This window comes from Mus caroli, unplaced genomic scaffold (assembly GCF_978045245.1).
Source record: "Mus caroli unplaced genomic scaffold, Mus_caroli_1 scaffold_19, whole genome shotgun sequence".
Lineage (NCBI taxonomy): Eukaryota > Metazoa > Chordata > Mammalia > Rodentia > Muridae > Mus > Mus caroli.
The window spans coordinates 54,711,553-54,723,401 of NW_028227274.1; the positions used below are offsets into that span (position 1 = coordinate 54,711,553).

The 11,849-nt window shown below is 46.3% G+C and overlaps 1 protein-coding gene across 2 annotated transcripts in view; it reads left to right on the plus strand.

Annotated features, from left to right (window-relative positions):
• Lmnb1 (lamin B1) overlaps positions 1 to 6,522 on the plus strand; it is a 42,455-nt gene extending 35,933 nt beyond the window's left edge. Inside the window, exons 9-11 of one of the 2 annotated variants that reach the window (XM_021150337.3) lie at positions 2,025 to 2,144; positions 3,759 to 3,866; positions 6,031 to 6,522. In XM_021150337.3, coding sequence (XP_021005996.1) covers positions 2,025 to 2,144; positions 3,759 to 3,866; positions 6,031 to 6,072 — 270 coding nt within the window. In that variant the 3' untranslated portion in view covers positions 6,073 to 6,522. The remainder of the gene's footprint in view (positions 1 to 2,024; positions 2,145 to 3,758; positions 3,867 to 6,030) is intronic. The other variant, XM_021150338.3, reaches the window with a different exon arrangement.
• Positions 6,523 to 11,849: the final 5,327 nt, after the last annotated feature.

Below are 11,849 nucleotides of genomic sequence, written 5' to 3' on the forward strand. Positions count from 1 at the left end.
GCAGGGAGGGTCTGAGTTTGAGGCCAGCTTCATTTACAGAGTTCTAGGGCAGCCAGGGCTACACAGGGGAAACCCTGTCTCAAGAAACAAACAAAACCAAACCAAAATGTAGAATATCATTTCAATACAAAAATTATTAGGTACGTTAACTTGCTCCTAAGCCTTTGCAATCTGGGGTGCACTGCACATCTGTTACTTCTGGGGTGCACTGCACATCTGTTACTTGATTAGCCCCCTAGCTCCCTTTCAGGACTTGAGCAGCCTTGCTCGGATGTGTTAGTCTCACACTAACCCAACCATGCGATTCCACATAAATAGTGAGGAGTATTGCCAGGACTTGGACTGAGCGTGCTGCTCTGTGTCTGAAAGCTGCCCAGGTCCTGTTCCGTTTTTCAGTTTTCTCCTGGTAAATGCCCCTTTCTGTCTGTAATGCTCATGGAAGATCTGGCTTTTCTGTCCAGAAGTCGAGAAGTAACTCACTTTCTCTGAGTCAGCCCCTTGTGGGCTTTAGGACTCTAAGACCAAGCCCACCTGCTGCAGGAGAGGAAGCTCACAGCCTGTTATTTTCCGAAGACAGGAAAGTGACTTAAAGGGAGGAGGGATTGTTGGTCCCAGAGATTCACAGACTTCCTCCATAAGCCTGGGCTTGTCCTTGGCATTTTTGGTATCAACCAAAATATTCTATAACCAGTTACAGATTTACAACCAGTTGTGCTTAATCCTACCTCGTTTGTTGTTTATTCACCGGCTTGTTTGTTTCTTTGTTTCTTGCTCTGTAGGATTAGGGTTGATTGTATCTGCCTCTGAGGGACAGACCTCAAAAGCACAATGATTTGTCTAGGATTTAAACCTAGGATTTCGGTCCCCCTTCCTCCTTTAAGGATGAAGTCTGTGTGTCTGTGTCCTCTGTAAGGTTGTGTGTTTCACAGGCATGCACCCGCCCAGAGAGGCTGACTCTAGATCCCCTGAAACTAACGTCAGGTGTGGTCAGGAAGCAACCTGATAGAGGTTCTGAGCATCGTTAGGTGTGGTCAGGAAGCAACCTGATAGAGGTTCTTAGCATCGTCAGGTGTGGTCAGGAAGCAACCTGATAGAGGTTCTGAGCATCGTCAGGTGTGGTCAGGAAGCAACCTGATAGAGGTTCTGAGCATCGTCAGGTGTGGTCAGGAAGCAACCTGATAGAGGTTCTGAGCATCGAACCTGGGCTGGGCTCTCCACAAGAGCTGCACGCTTCGCGGCCGAGCTCGTTCCCCCTCTGTACCTGGGTTTTCTATTCTACCTGTTTCCCTCTGCCAAAAATACATAAAAAATGGCAGAATTTCCATGCTGATGAGGGGAATGTATTTTTTCCTTTGGCTTATTTCAATAGCAATCATATTTTACCTGCAACATTTCCTGCATTCTTTGTGGAGCATAATCTGAGATGGGCTGGGGCACTGTGACACTATGTCTGCCTGGGGATGAGACACTGTTTCTGAATATTTCAGATAGACTAAGTTGTTAGGAGGTTAATTTCTGTTGTTGAAATTGGAGTTGTGTGTATGTGTGCTTGTGTATGTGTGTGTGTGTGTGTGTGTGTGTATGTGTGTGTGTGTGTATGTGTTCGCTGAAGGGTGGCCCATGAAGCCCATAAAACAATTGATAATGCTACTGTTTCATAGTGAGCCCACTCCTTTGCATTGGCTGTCAGTCTACCAGCAGTCCCGCCCATTGTAGGTACTATTGGTGCTTTATTTTTGTGAATGAAGAAAATAAGGAAATTTGTTCTAGGTTAGCTGCTTTGAGGAATAGCTAGGCCAGAGTGTGGCAGCTTTATTTTAGGTGCTTATGTGTCCATATGCCTGTCCTATGAGGAAGTTGAAAGCTTACAGTCTCTGAGTGGTAGTGACCTCACACAGCTCTCAGCAAAACAGCTGGGCAGAGTCGTCAGGCCACTGGAGGTGAGAATTAAGTCTCATCACGTTGCTGGACTTGAACGTGAGCGCTGGCTTCTGGCTGGCTGATGGTGTCCTTTCCTTTTTCAGGTGTGGGCTGCAAATGCTGGCGTCACAGCCAGCCCTCCAACTGACCTCATCTGGAAGAACCAGAACTCTTGGGGTACTGGAGAAGACGTGAAGGTTATATTGAAGAATTCTCAGGGAGAGGTACGACCGCATTTCACCGGAAGGTTCACTGAGTGATTTCTTATCAGAAATCCCATTGAAATGTGAAGTGACTGAGACTTTAGTCAGACGGACTAAGGCTGCCAAGTAATAGACACCGAGAAAACGGACACACCACACATTTGAAAAATCGTGTCTCATAGGGTATTGATTTATTCACACAGGGTCCAATTTCCCTGGGCAGGTTCTGTCTCCACTGCGCATTGGCTTTGGGACCCTAAATAATTTTACCTCTGAATGTTCATATTTTATCAAACAGAATCTGCTGCTGTGTGTTTACCTGGTAAATGCGTATACTGTTAACCTAGTAAATTGTTGTCAAACTTCCTAGTTCTTGGGGCTCAGGAAACTAAGTGTAAGATTGTGGCATGTATCTTTTTGGCATGTTCAACCATGTTAGTTGTAGAATTCTTGTCAAAGAACAATGGCTGCATTTGATGTTTGATGTAAGGAGTCAGGTTCTATATTATGATGCTGTTTGGCTGTAGTAGCACAGACTTTAATCCCAGCACTTGGGAAGCAGGAGGCTCTCTGAGTTTGAGGGCAGCCTGGCCTACAGAGTGAGTTCCAAGACAGCCAGGGTTACACAAAGAAAAACCTCTCTCTTGATAAACAATGACAGAACAGCTCACCATAATGCTGTTGTTTTGGTTAGAATAGTGATGCACATGTTCTGAGTGTCTGAAAAGACTGGCTTTGCAGAGCCTGGCTCAGGCTATAGCCTCCTTAGGCCTGTTGCACTAACTCAAGCCACACACAGCCATCTCAGCACCTAGTTTGGTTTACAGAATGTGCTTGAATGTGTTTCACATTGATGGATATGCATTGAAGAAGCCATGCAACACTGTCTTTGGGGTTTCTTGGTCTTTTGTTTTAAACCAGGGGCTTTGTTAAATTTCAGATGGTTCCTACTGAAGCAATTAATTCCACTGTGGAGTTCTGTGTTGAATGACCTTTGAACTAGACAGTACTCATGCTAGCTGCTTAAACTTGGCAGCTTTTGCCCACCTCGGCATTCTCTGCAGGAAAGTTATCGGTGCTTGGACGTTTTAGTAGAAAATGGAAATAGTATTTCGTGCTGCACTTAAAAGAATGACCAGAGCTGTTTCTGTACCGTGTGCATTTGAGCTCAGTGGTCTGCTACTAGGAGTTGGTGCCAATCCGTCCAGGTTCTACTTCCTGATGGAGTGAAAGGTGCTGTCTTGGCCTTCCAACTCCCCAGGTGGTCCTGTTGCCCCTATGGTTGTCCCTGTGGTTAGAACAGCTGGCTCTACCTTTGTTTTATTCAGCATTTATTTAGCACCTTTTCTTTGCCAGCAGCCAAGATGTTTAAGCAGAATTCACGTTGAGTTTTATAAAGAATTTAGTATGCCAAATCACTTGCACAGAATTTTCAGAAGAGACTAGGATAAAAAGCATTAGAAACTTCTCAGCAGGTATTTTAAATTGGATACCAGTAGCTCCCCTGCAGGAAAAATTGAAGGTCTACTAACTGCTGCTAATTATGCAAAATTCACTAGCTAAAGCTGCCGATGAAATGGCTTTAAAAAAGCCTCCCTTAGCCTTCTGGTTTGAAGTCTCCTGTGTTGCTTTTAGGAGGTTGCTCAGAGGAGCACAGTCTTCAAAACCACCATACCCGAAGAGGAGGAGGAGGAGGAAGAGCCCATCGGAGTGGCTGTGGAGGAGGAGCGTTTCCACCAGCAGGTACGGTTTTCATGGTAGTAGTAGAATTGCCCAAAAGCCTGTTTGGGTTTCCTTCCTGTATTCAAGCCCAGCCAGTGCCATCCCCCTGCTGCAGCGCACACTTCCCTCACCGGTGGTGCACAGAGCAACAGACTTGGATGCAGCAGAGAATGGTAGCCCTTTACCGTTTCTTTCTTTGTCAACTTTTAGCCTTTGTCTTCTGTTTTCTGGTTAGATAATATGTTGTGTTGAACATGTATATAACTTACAAAAGCATAGATTAGATCAAATGCCGAACAAAGCCTTATTGGACTCTGAAAAGTTTATGTTGCTAAATGAGAACAGCATTCACATAGCAGAAAACAAGACCCAGAGCCACATTGAGCTTCAGTGTGGAGCCAAGTTCATTGCTGTTATGAAGCCGCCATTCACTAAGTGGTTGCAAGGGTTCAGCTGATACCTGGGCTTCGCAGAACCCCAGTTAAACTCCAGCTAAACCCCAAGTTCTGGTTTAACTAATTAATTTTGGGAAAAATGTTAATATAACTAATGAGCCTTCAGTTTATATTCTGCCCTGTAACAGTGTAGAAACTGTTGAGTGATCATTAGTTTGCCTCTTCCTTTCTCCATGTCTCCATGTTTGTAATTTAGGTTGGCCTTGTGTCTTAGTCACTGGTGCTGGGAAGAGATTCCATGGCCAGGGCAACTCTTAGGGAAGCAGGCACAGTGCTGGAGCAGCAGCTGAGAACTATGTCCTCATCCTAGGCAGAGACATCTCAAAACCCACTCCCAGTGACACACTTCTCCAACAAGGACACACCTCAGTCCTTCTAATCTTTATAAATGGTGCCACTCTCTGGTGACTAAGTCTTCAAATACATGAATATGAGGCACATTCTTAGTCAAACCACCTCTTGCCCTTAGCAGACTTCATGTGTGCAACCCCATTTGTGTATTCACTTGAGGTGGGATTTTATTTCATCTGGATGCCTTGTTATTTTGCTGGCATAGTTTACCAAGTATGTTATGGTCCTACCCTCAATGGAAACTCGAAACGACTGGAAGATGACATTTGAGACAAGTGATCTGATGAGTCCTGCTGCTCAGACACCGGGGAAGGCCTTAGCGGCCTCTGGTGTCATTATAAACAGCTATGAGAAAGGCACTTGGACAGTGGTGGAGGATAGGATATTTGGGCGTTAGAGAAAGAACAGCTGATAGTGTTTGAACTGTCAGTAGAATACACTGAAGTTGGGCTTAAAACAGTTTTTAACTGATGATTCTTTGGTTTGATTGAGGTTGATTAGGGCTGAAAGTAAGTCCTCTTCCTTCCAGTGTGGTTCAGCCCAGCCGCTTTACAGAATAGCAGCTTCTGAAAGCGGGCCTAGAACCTAGAGGCACTGAGGAGAAGGCAAGCCGGCTCCTTGGTGGAAGGAGGGATGGAGAGTTATGGGATGTTTGTCAGTTTTAGGAAACTCCCCTGCCATTGTCACGATGGAGAGCCACCAAGCACAGTGCAGGTGATCTAGTGCCCTTGGGACTGATAACTAGTTAGCAGCGGGTCACAAGTCACACAAGGAGTGAGTTTTGGTAGGCAAGTGACACTGAGCAATGTCCCAGCTCTTTACAGGATTAAACCTTTTTGTCTTGTGTGTCTGAGTGTTTTTCCTGCACTTGAGTACACCTAACCATGCAGGATCTGTGGAGGCCAGAAGGGGGCATAGGATTCCTGGAACTACATTAGAGAGTCAAACCCAAGGCCTCCTAGAGAGCAGCTGCTGCTCTTAACCACGGAGCCATCTAATTTACCTCTCCAGCCCCCGCTGCAGCTCTTTAAAAAAAAAAACAAACCACTGTTTGTAGAATTTTTCTTATTAAGATTAGATCTTGCTATGTCTGTGACCTCGGCTGGCCTGAGTTTCTATTTTAAGTGAGAAATTCTTAACTGTTTACAGGCCTAGTCCAGCTTTTATTTGTTTTCTGGGGAAAACTGGTATAGTTAGAGTGGCAGCTCAGTTGTGGTTTGTTGAAGTGAGCCCTTAGAGAATGCTGGAAAGCGGGAGGCGTGAGCTGGCTCATTTCAAGTAGGGAGTGCAGCGCTTTAGTGACTGTGGGAAATGGCTGGCCTTTAGAACAAACACTGTAACATTGCTGGTACTGACTTTCCTTCTGTTTCCCCTCTCAGGGAGCCCCAAGAGCATCCAATAAAAGCTGTGCCATTATGTGAACTTGTCAAGACACGGTCGGTCTTCCTCAAGCTAGAAGCATGGAGTCCTGTATACAGTGCAGAGCCTTCTCAGAAGCACATGATATTTTTGTATTTCCTTTATGTGAATTTTTAAGCTGCGAATCTGATGGCCTTAATTTCCTTTTTGACACTGAAAGTTTTGTAAAAGAAATCCTATCCATACACGTTGTAAGATGTGAATTATTGACACTGAGCTAACTGTACTGTTTGGAAAGGGGCCCTCAAGTTTTTGGCATTTTTCTTTCCTTTTTGTATGTGTGTATGTAATTTTTTTTTTTTTAAAGTTCTTTTAAGAGGGGACAAGGAGGGTAAGAAAACCACTGCGTGTCCAGGCATAATTGAAGCTTGCTCTCCCTAGATGGGCGGTCTGCTCTCGACCCTTCTCTGCTCTATATAAAATGGTGCTGTGCGGGAGGGAGGGAGGGGGGAAAGCAGTTTTTCAATATATGAACTTTTGTATGGAATTTTTTTGTAATAAGTGATCAAGGTTACAAAATTTTTTTTTAAATAGAAAAGAGAAGAAAAACTTTGTAAGAAGGCAGTATTAATCTAGTCATCATGTACGCACTCTGGATGGAGGTTCCACAGAGCTGTTGGATGGTCAACTGCTTCTCTTACATTTTGGATTCATGAGGGGAACGGGGCAGGCGGGGTGAGGGTGGGGGAAGGCTTTCTCTTCAAATTCGCTAGTTGAGTTTTTAAGATAGTGTAACATGCTTACATTTCTTATCCGACATTAACAAATAAAACGCTGTTTTCCTATTAATCTACTGTTCTTTTTAACCCTTTAAACCAGCAGGTCTCAGCCTGTGGGTTGTGACCCCTTGGGGGGGTGACTGGCCCTTTTAAAGGGGCCACCTAAGACCACCAGAAAACACAGATATTTACAGTATGACTTATGACAGTAGCAAAGTTAGAAACTTTGAACTAGCAATGAAAATGACTCTATGGTCGGGGTCACCACAGCATGAGGAACTGTGTTAAAGGGTGCAGCATCAGGAAGGCTGAGAGCCGCAGCTTTAGGCAGAGTAGAACTGTTGTCGTTTCGATTGGCTCACGTGAACTGGGCTTCTCAGTGATGTTTTACAATTGAGGAAGATAGATGAACGCTCAGACTCCTCGGTGTTCTGTTGGCAGGTAACTCTGTTCAGCATATCAAAAGTGGCTTTCTCCAGGAAAACCGCAGATGAAGAAGAAACAAAGTGGATTGCCTTGATATTGAAGGAGAAAAGATTTTGGAGTCTGCTTCTTACTCCTGTTTAAAATAAAAAAGGGAAAGAAATTCATTAGGAATCTTAGGTGAGGAACTGAATGGGCGTGGTCAGGAAAGCGCTGGGGCAGGCAGGCATCTGCCACCGGTGGTGGTCTGATCTTGGTGGTCTGACCGCCAGGGCTTCGTTGGTTGTGGACTTGAGGGGTTTCTCTCCTGTGATTGCTTTAGTAGAGACCATTCATCTTGTAGGAGCAGAACATCGGAAGTCTCCCAAGAATACACAGAAGACATTTCAGAAGCTAACCCAAAGCCAGTGTTTGCTCTCCTCTTAAAATATTCCTGCAGTAAGCTGTGCAAAGACTTCCAGCTTTCACTTGAAAATAACTCACAAAGCCCCAAATTACTGCGCTGCACAGATTTACAGCGTGCACTGGTGCTGTCGCAGACACAAGATAAATGCCGGGTCAGAGATCCTGTCTGCCGAAGCAGATGAAATGATAACTTCTCACCACAGATTTATCCTCCGAATGGCGATAGGGAAGGCAGCTAGCTGTATGCGCCTGTGAAACATTTACCACAAGAGGGGGTTCTTGTCATCAAAGTTAACCCGAGGTTCCTCACCACCGGATTAATTATGCTATAAAACCCAACGTTTTAGACGCTAAGGGGGAGAAATGGCAGCTGTAATAGAGTAGAATATTGTGTGATCTGGTGAAATTTATAGTAAAAATCCAGGATTCAATTAACCAGAGTAGTTCGGAGCTTCTGGCCACTTTGAGGGATCCACTGCTGTAAGCCTGTCCTGAGGACTTGAAGCCCTGAGGACTCCCCTGCCTGTAGCTCCATCAATGGAGGCTGGGCAGAGGACACACACGGACACAGTTTAAACTTACCCTTCTAACAAGTGAGACCTCGCTTCCTCCCCTGCGTCACCTACTGTCTGTTTTGACCTCCATGGTTTGTTTCCTTCCATTCCTCTGACGTGGGTCTCATCTCATCTAAGACAGTCCTGCATGTTCCTGTTGGAGACCATGTCACCTTTGTTCACTCACAGTTCCTCCAGCCGAGGAACCTCTCCTTCCTGGTCGTTTGACTTCTCTGGGCTGTGTTCTTGGTGAGTGCTTCATGCCCACTTCCCTGATCCTGCACTGTCCATCTTGGGAGTTTCTGATTTCATTGGCTTTGCCTCTGAAGTCGCCTGTGCTTCTCTTGGGGAGGGAGGAGTGGGGGGAGGAAGGGAGAGCGCTAAGCAGGAGGATAGCCTTGGTCATTCTTCTCTGGAGCTGCCAACCTTGTCTTGAGATGGGTGCTCTCCCGGGGACCTGACCTAGCCCCAAAACCCCAAGGATCCTCCTGCCCACCCCCCCAACCCCAGCTCTGGGGTTGTGAGTATGCATGGTCCTGTCCAGTTCTGGATGTAGGTTCTGGAGATTGGACTCCGGTCATTGTGTGAGCCATAGCCTTAGTCCACTCTTTAAAAAAAAAATTTTTTTTAAAGAACATTTCTTTCATTATACATTTTATTCTTTGAATCATTGATGTAATCGTCTCAGTCATTCTGTTACATTGAGTTTTGGGGTACCTATTTTTAAGTTATAGGTACATTTGTTGACTTCCTAATAGGTGGTTTGGTTCTTGGGAGCTTAGGGTTGTAACCATTCCTCTGCAGTAGTGGCTATTTTGTTAGAAATCCTCGAGTTTTCATGGTATCAGACCCGCACCATCCCTACGAAACAAGCCTTAGCTGCTTCTATTTAATCAGACTTAGAGTGGGAGAGAGGGCTTGTCTGTGACATTTTAATGTAATTGTCATATACACACCCCTGTGCATATTTTCGAGGTGTGATTATCCTGTCTTGTAAGCCCATTGACTTCTGCACCATTCTCACGTTGAAGAAGTTTATTTGAACATCTCAGCTGTGCGTTTTAAAATGAGAAAAGATCTTCCTCTGCACCTCTCATGCCGTAGCTTGTGCTTCAGAAGGCTCTGGGTGGAGGGGAGTCTCTGAAGCAAGGGTTTGATATTTTCAGGCCATCCCTAGAATTTTGACACTGGTGCTGTCCTGCTGCCTGAGGCAGTGGTATCAATAGAGGCGTGATTTAGAATTCTGTATCTTTTGTTTGGCTGCCTTCTGAAAGCATGATGAGGCAAATTGAATGGGAAGGAAACTTCCTAGGGAAAGTAGAAATATTTAGAGAAGCTGTAGTTCACGTTGTTGGAGGATCGGAGTTCCACTTTAATAAGTGTGTGGAAGGGACAGCAAAGTCACGGGGTGTGGTTCTGGGACTAGAAGCTGGGCTGGTTTGGAGGGTCAGGCTAAGGCCAGAGAACAGTAGGAAGAGAGGACAAGGAGCTTTACCAGCTTGTCCTGGAGACCAAATCGCCCCACTTCCTCCTGCTCACTCCCACAGGGATGCTTTCTCTTTCGCTTTCAGCCACTCAGTAAATCCCGTCCTTGGCTGACATTTCTCCAGAGACAAAGTGCACCTCTCCATTTCAGGAGACAGCCTGCCCAGTAGCTTAATGACTTTATAACAATAAAACACAGATTCACCCAGATTTATATGCGAGGGCTTCCTCCACCCGTCTGGCTGCTCCGTCTCCCTGCCAGCCACCCTGTAGTATTGTGCTGGCTTTTCAGACCTCAGGTTGGATCTTAAAGAGGCCTCCTCATTTGTATACTATTTTAAGCAAATGGGTGTTGGTTTCTTTGCTTTCAAAGGGAGATGGCTCCGTGGGTCAAGGTGCTTACCTCAGGTGCGACTGGCGAGTTCCCACCCACGTGGCAGAAAGGAAAACTTAACTCGCCAAAGCTGTCCTGTGACCCGTACAAACTTGTCCCGGTGTGTGAGGCCCAAACAAGTAGTCACACTAAGCACTCAACTTTGGAGCTACAACGCACAGTTCAACTGGCTGAGCTCCTGTGACCTCCCCGGTCCCCTGCCATCTGCATGAGTGGCTGCCTTTGGGGAGACCTCACTGCAGTGACCGGACAGAAGGTACCCAAAAGGTCTGGGCTAGTTGTTTGGTTCTGTGTTTTGGGATTTCAGGTTTCACTATAACCCAGGCCTCTGGGAATGTATTTCCTGCTTCCCTTTCCTGGTGTGTGTGTGTGTGTGTGTGTGTGTGTGTGTGTGTGTGTGTGTGTGGTCTGAACCATGCACTCCATCTGTCCGTCCTCCCTCCCCCCCCCTCCCCCCCATAGCTTAACTGGTGTGATTTGGTCTGAGAAATATACATGCTTGTCCACTCAGCCCCCATGTAGTCCTGTGACCCATGTCTGGTTACATTGTGTAGTGTATACACGACCTCACTGTATTGGCTTCCTAGCTTAGTGGCTGGCAATGATCGCCAGATAATTGTTTGTTATCCAGTTCCCAAACTGAATGCCAGCTCTGATTTTCCCTCCATTTGAGCCAGGAGGGAGCTTCCTGGCTCACACTGCCTGTAGCAGCACCAGGTTTTTTGATTTAGATCCTGCCATCCCCCATACCCCTCTCCCCCCCTCCCAGTTTCCCATTCCCTTGTTCTAGAAGCTGGGGCCAAAAATTTCCTGTGAGCCATTTTTCCAGCTTTTGTCCTGAGGCGGGAGAGAAATTAGAAGATTTGCCCCTGGGGTTTCGGTGGAATGATGGTCAGATACCCACACTCCAGAGCACTCATTTTTCATCATAAAAGGAACAGTGGCCTGGGCTCCACCCTGAGAAGCTGCCTCGGAGCCCACAGGAAAGGTGCCAAGGGCCTCAGAATGACCTTACCCCAGAGGGCAGCCCTGAAAGAACCCTGAGGCAGGGCTTGGGCTTGGGTTTGTCTTGGAGTTACAGGTGCCCTTGGATAGGATCCTGAAGCCATGGGGTTGGGTTGGGGGACAGAAAAGCAACCCGGGAAGCTTTTCAGAGGAAAGAATGGGGAGGGGCACATCCAGATGTTAACAGTCATTGTCTTACCACATCCACCTGGCACAGACACTGTGCTGTCCCGGACCTCATTAGCTAGTGGTATTCCTGTTTTGCAGGTAGAATACTGAATGGGCCCAAAAGGTGTCATTGTCCCCTCAGCACTCACAGAGGACTTCCGGCAGCAGATTTACCCGGTTAGAGTTAGCTAACTGATGAAACCTGTACCCCTCAGCAAGTAGGAATTGGAGTGTTGCCCATTGTTTCAGGCCCTCCTGACCCATTTTATACAATGAATGCGTCACACAGGGCCATTGAGGGGCGATTTAAAGGAAGCCCGGGCAGATGGGCTGACATGCAGGAGAGGGCTTCTGCTCCCAGCCTGAGCTCCTGCTCAGGTCTGTCTTTCTCTGATTTATTTTATGTGTAAGAGTGTTTTGTTTAGCTTGTATGCATGTATGTAGACCATGTGTGCTAGGTGCCTGTGGAGGTTATAAGAGCTGAAACTGGAGTTATAAACAGTTGTGAACCTTTATGTGGGTGCTAGGAACTGAACTTGGATGCTCTTAGCCTCTGGACAATCTCTTGAGACCCTCCGCCTTGCCTTCCGCTAGTCTCTCGGAGGCTGAACCACGGCCCGGCAGAA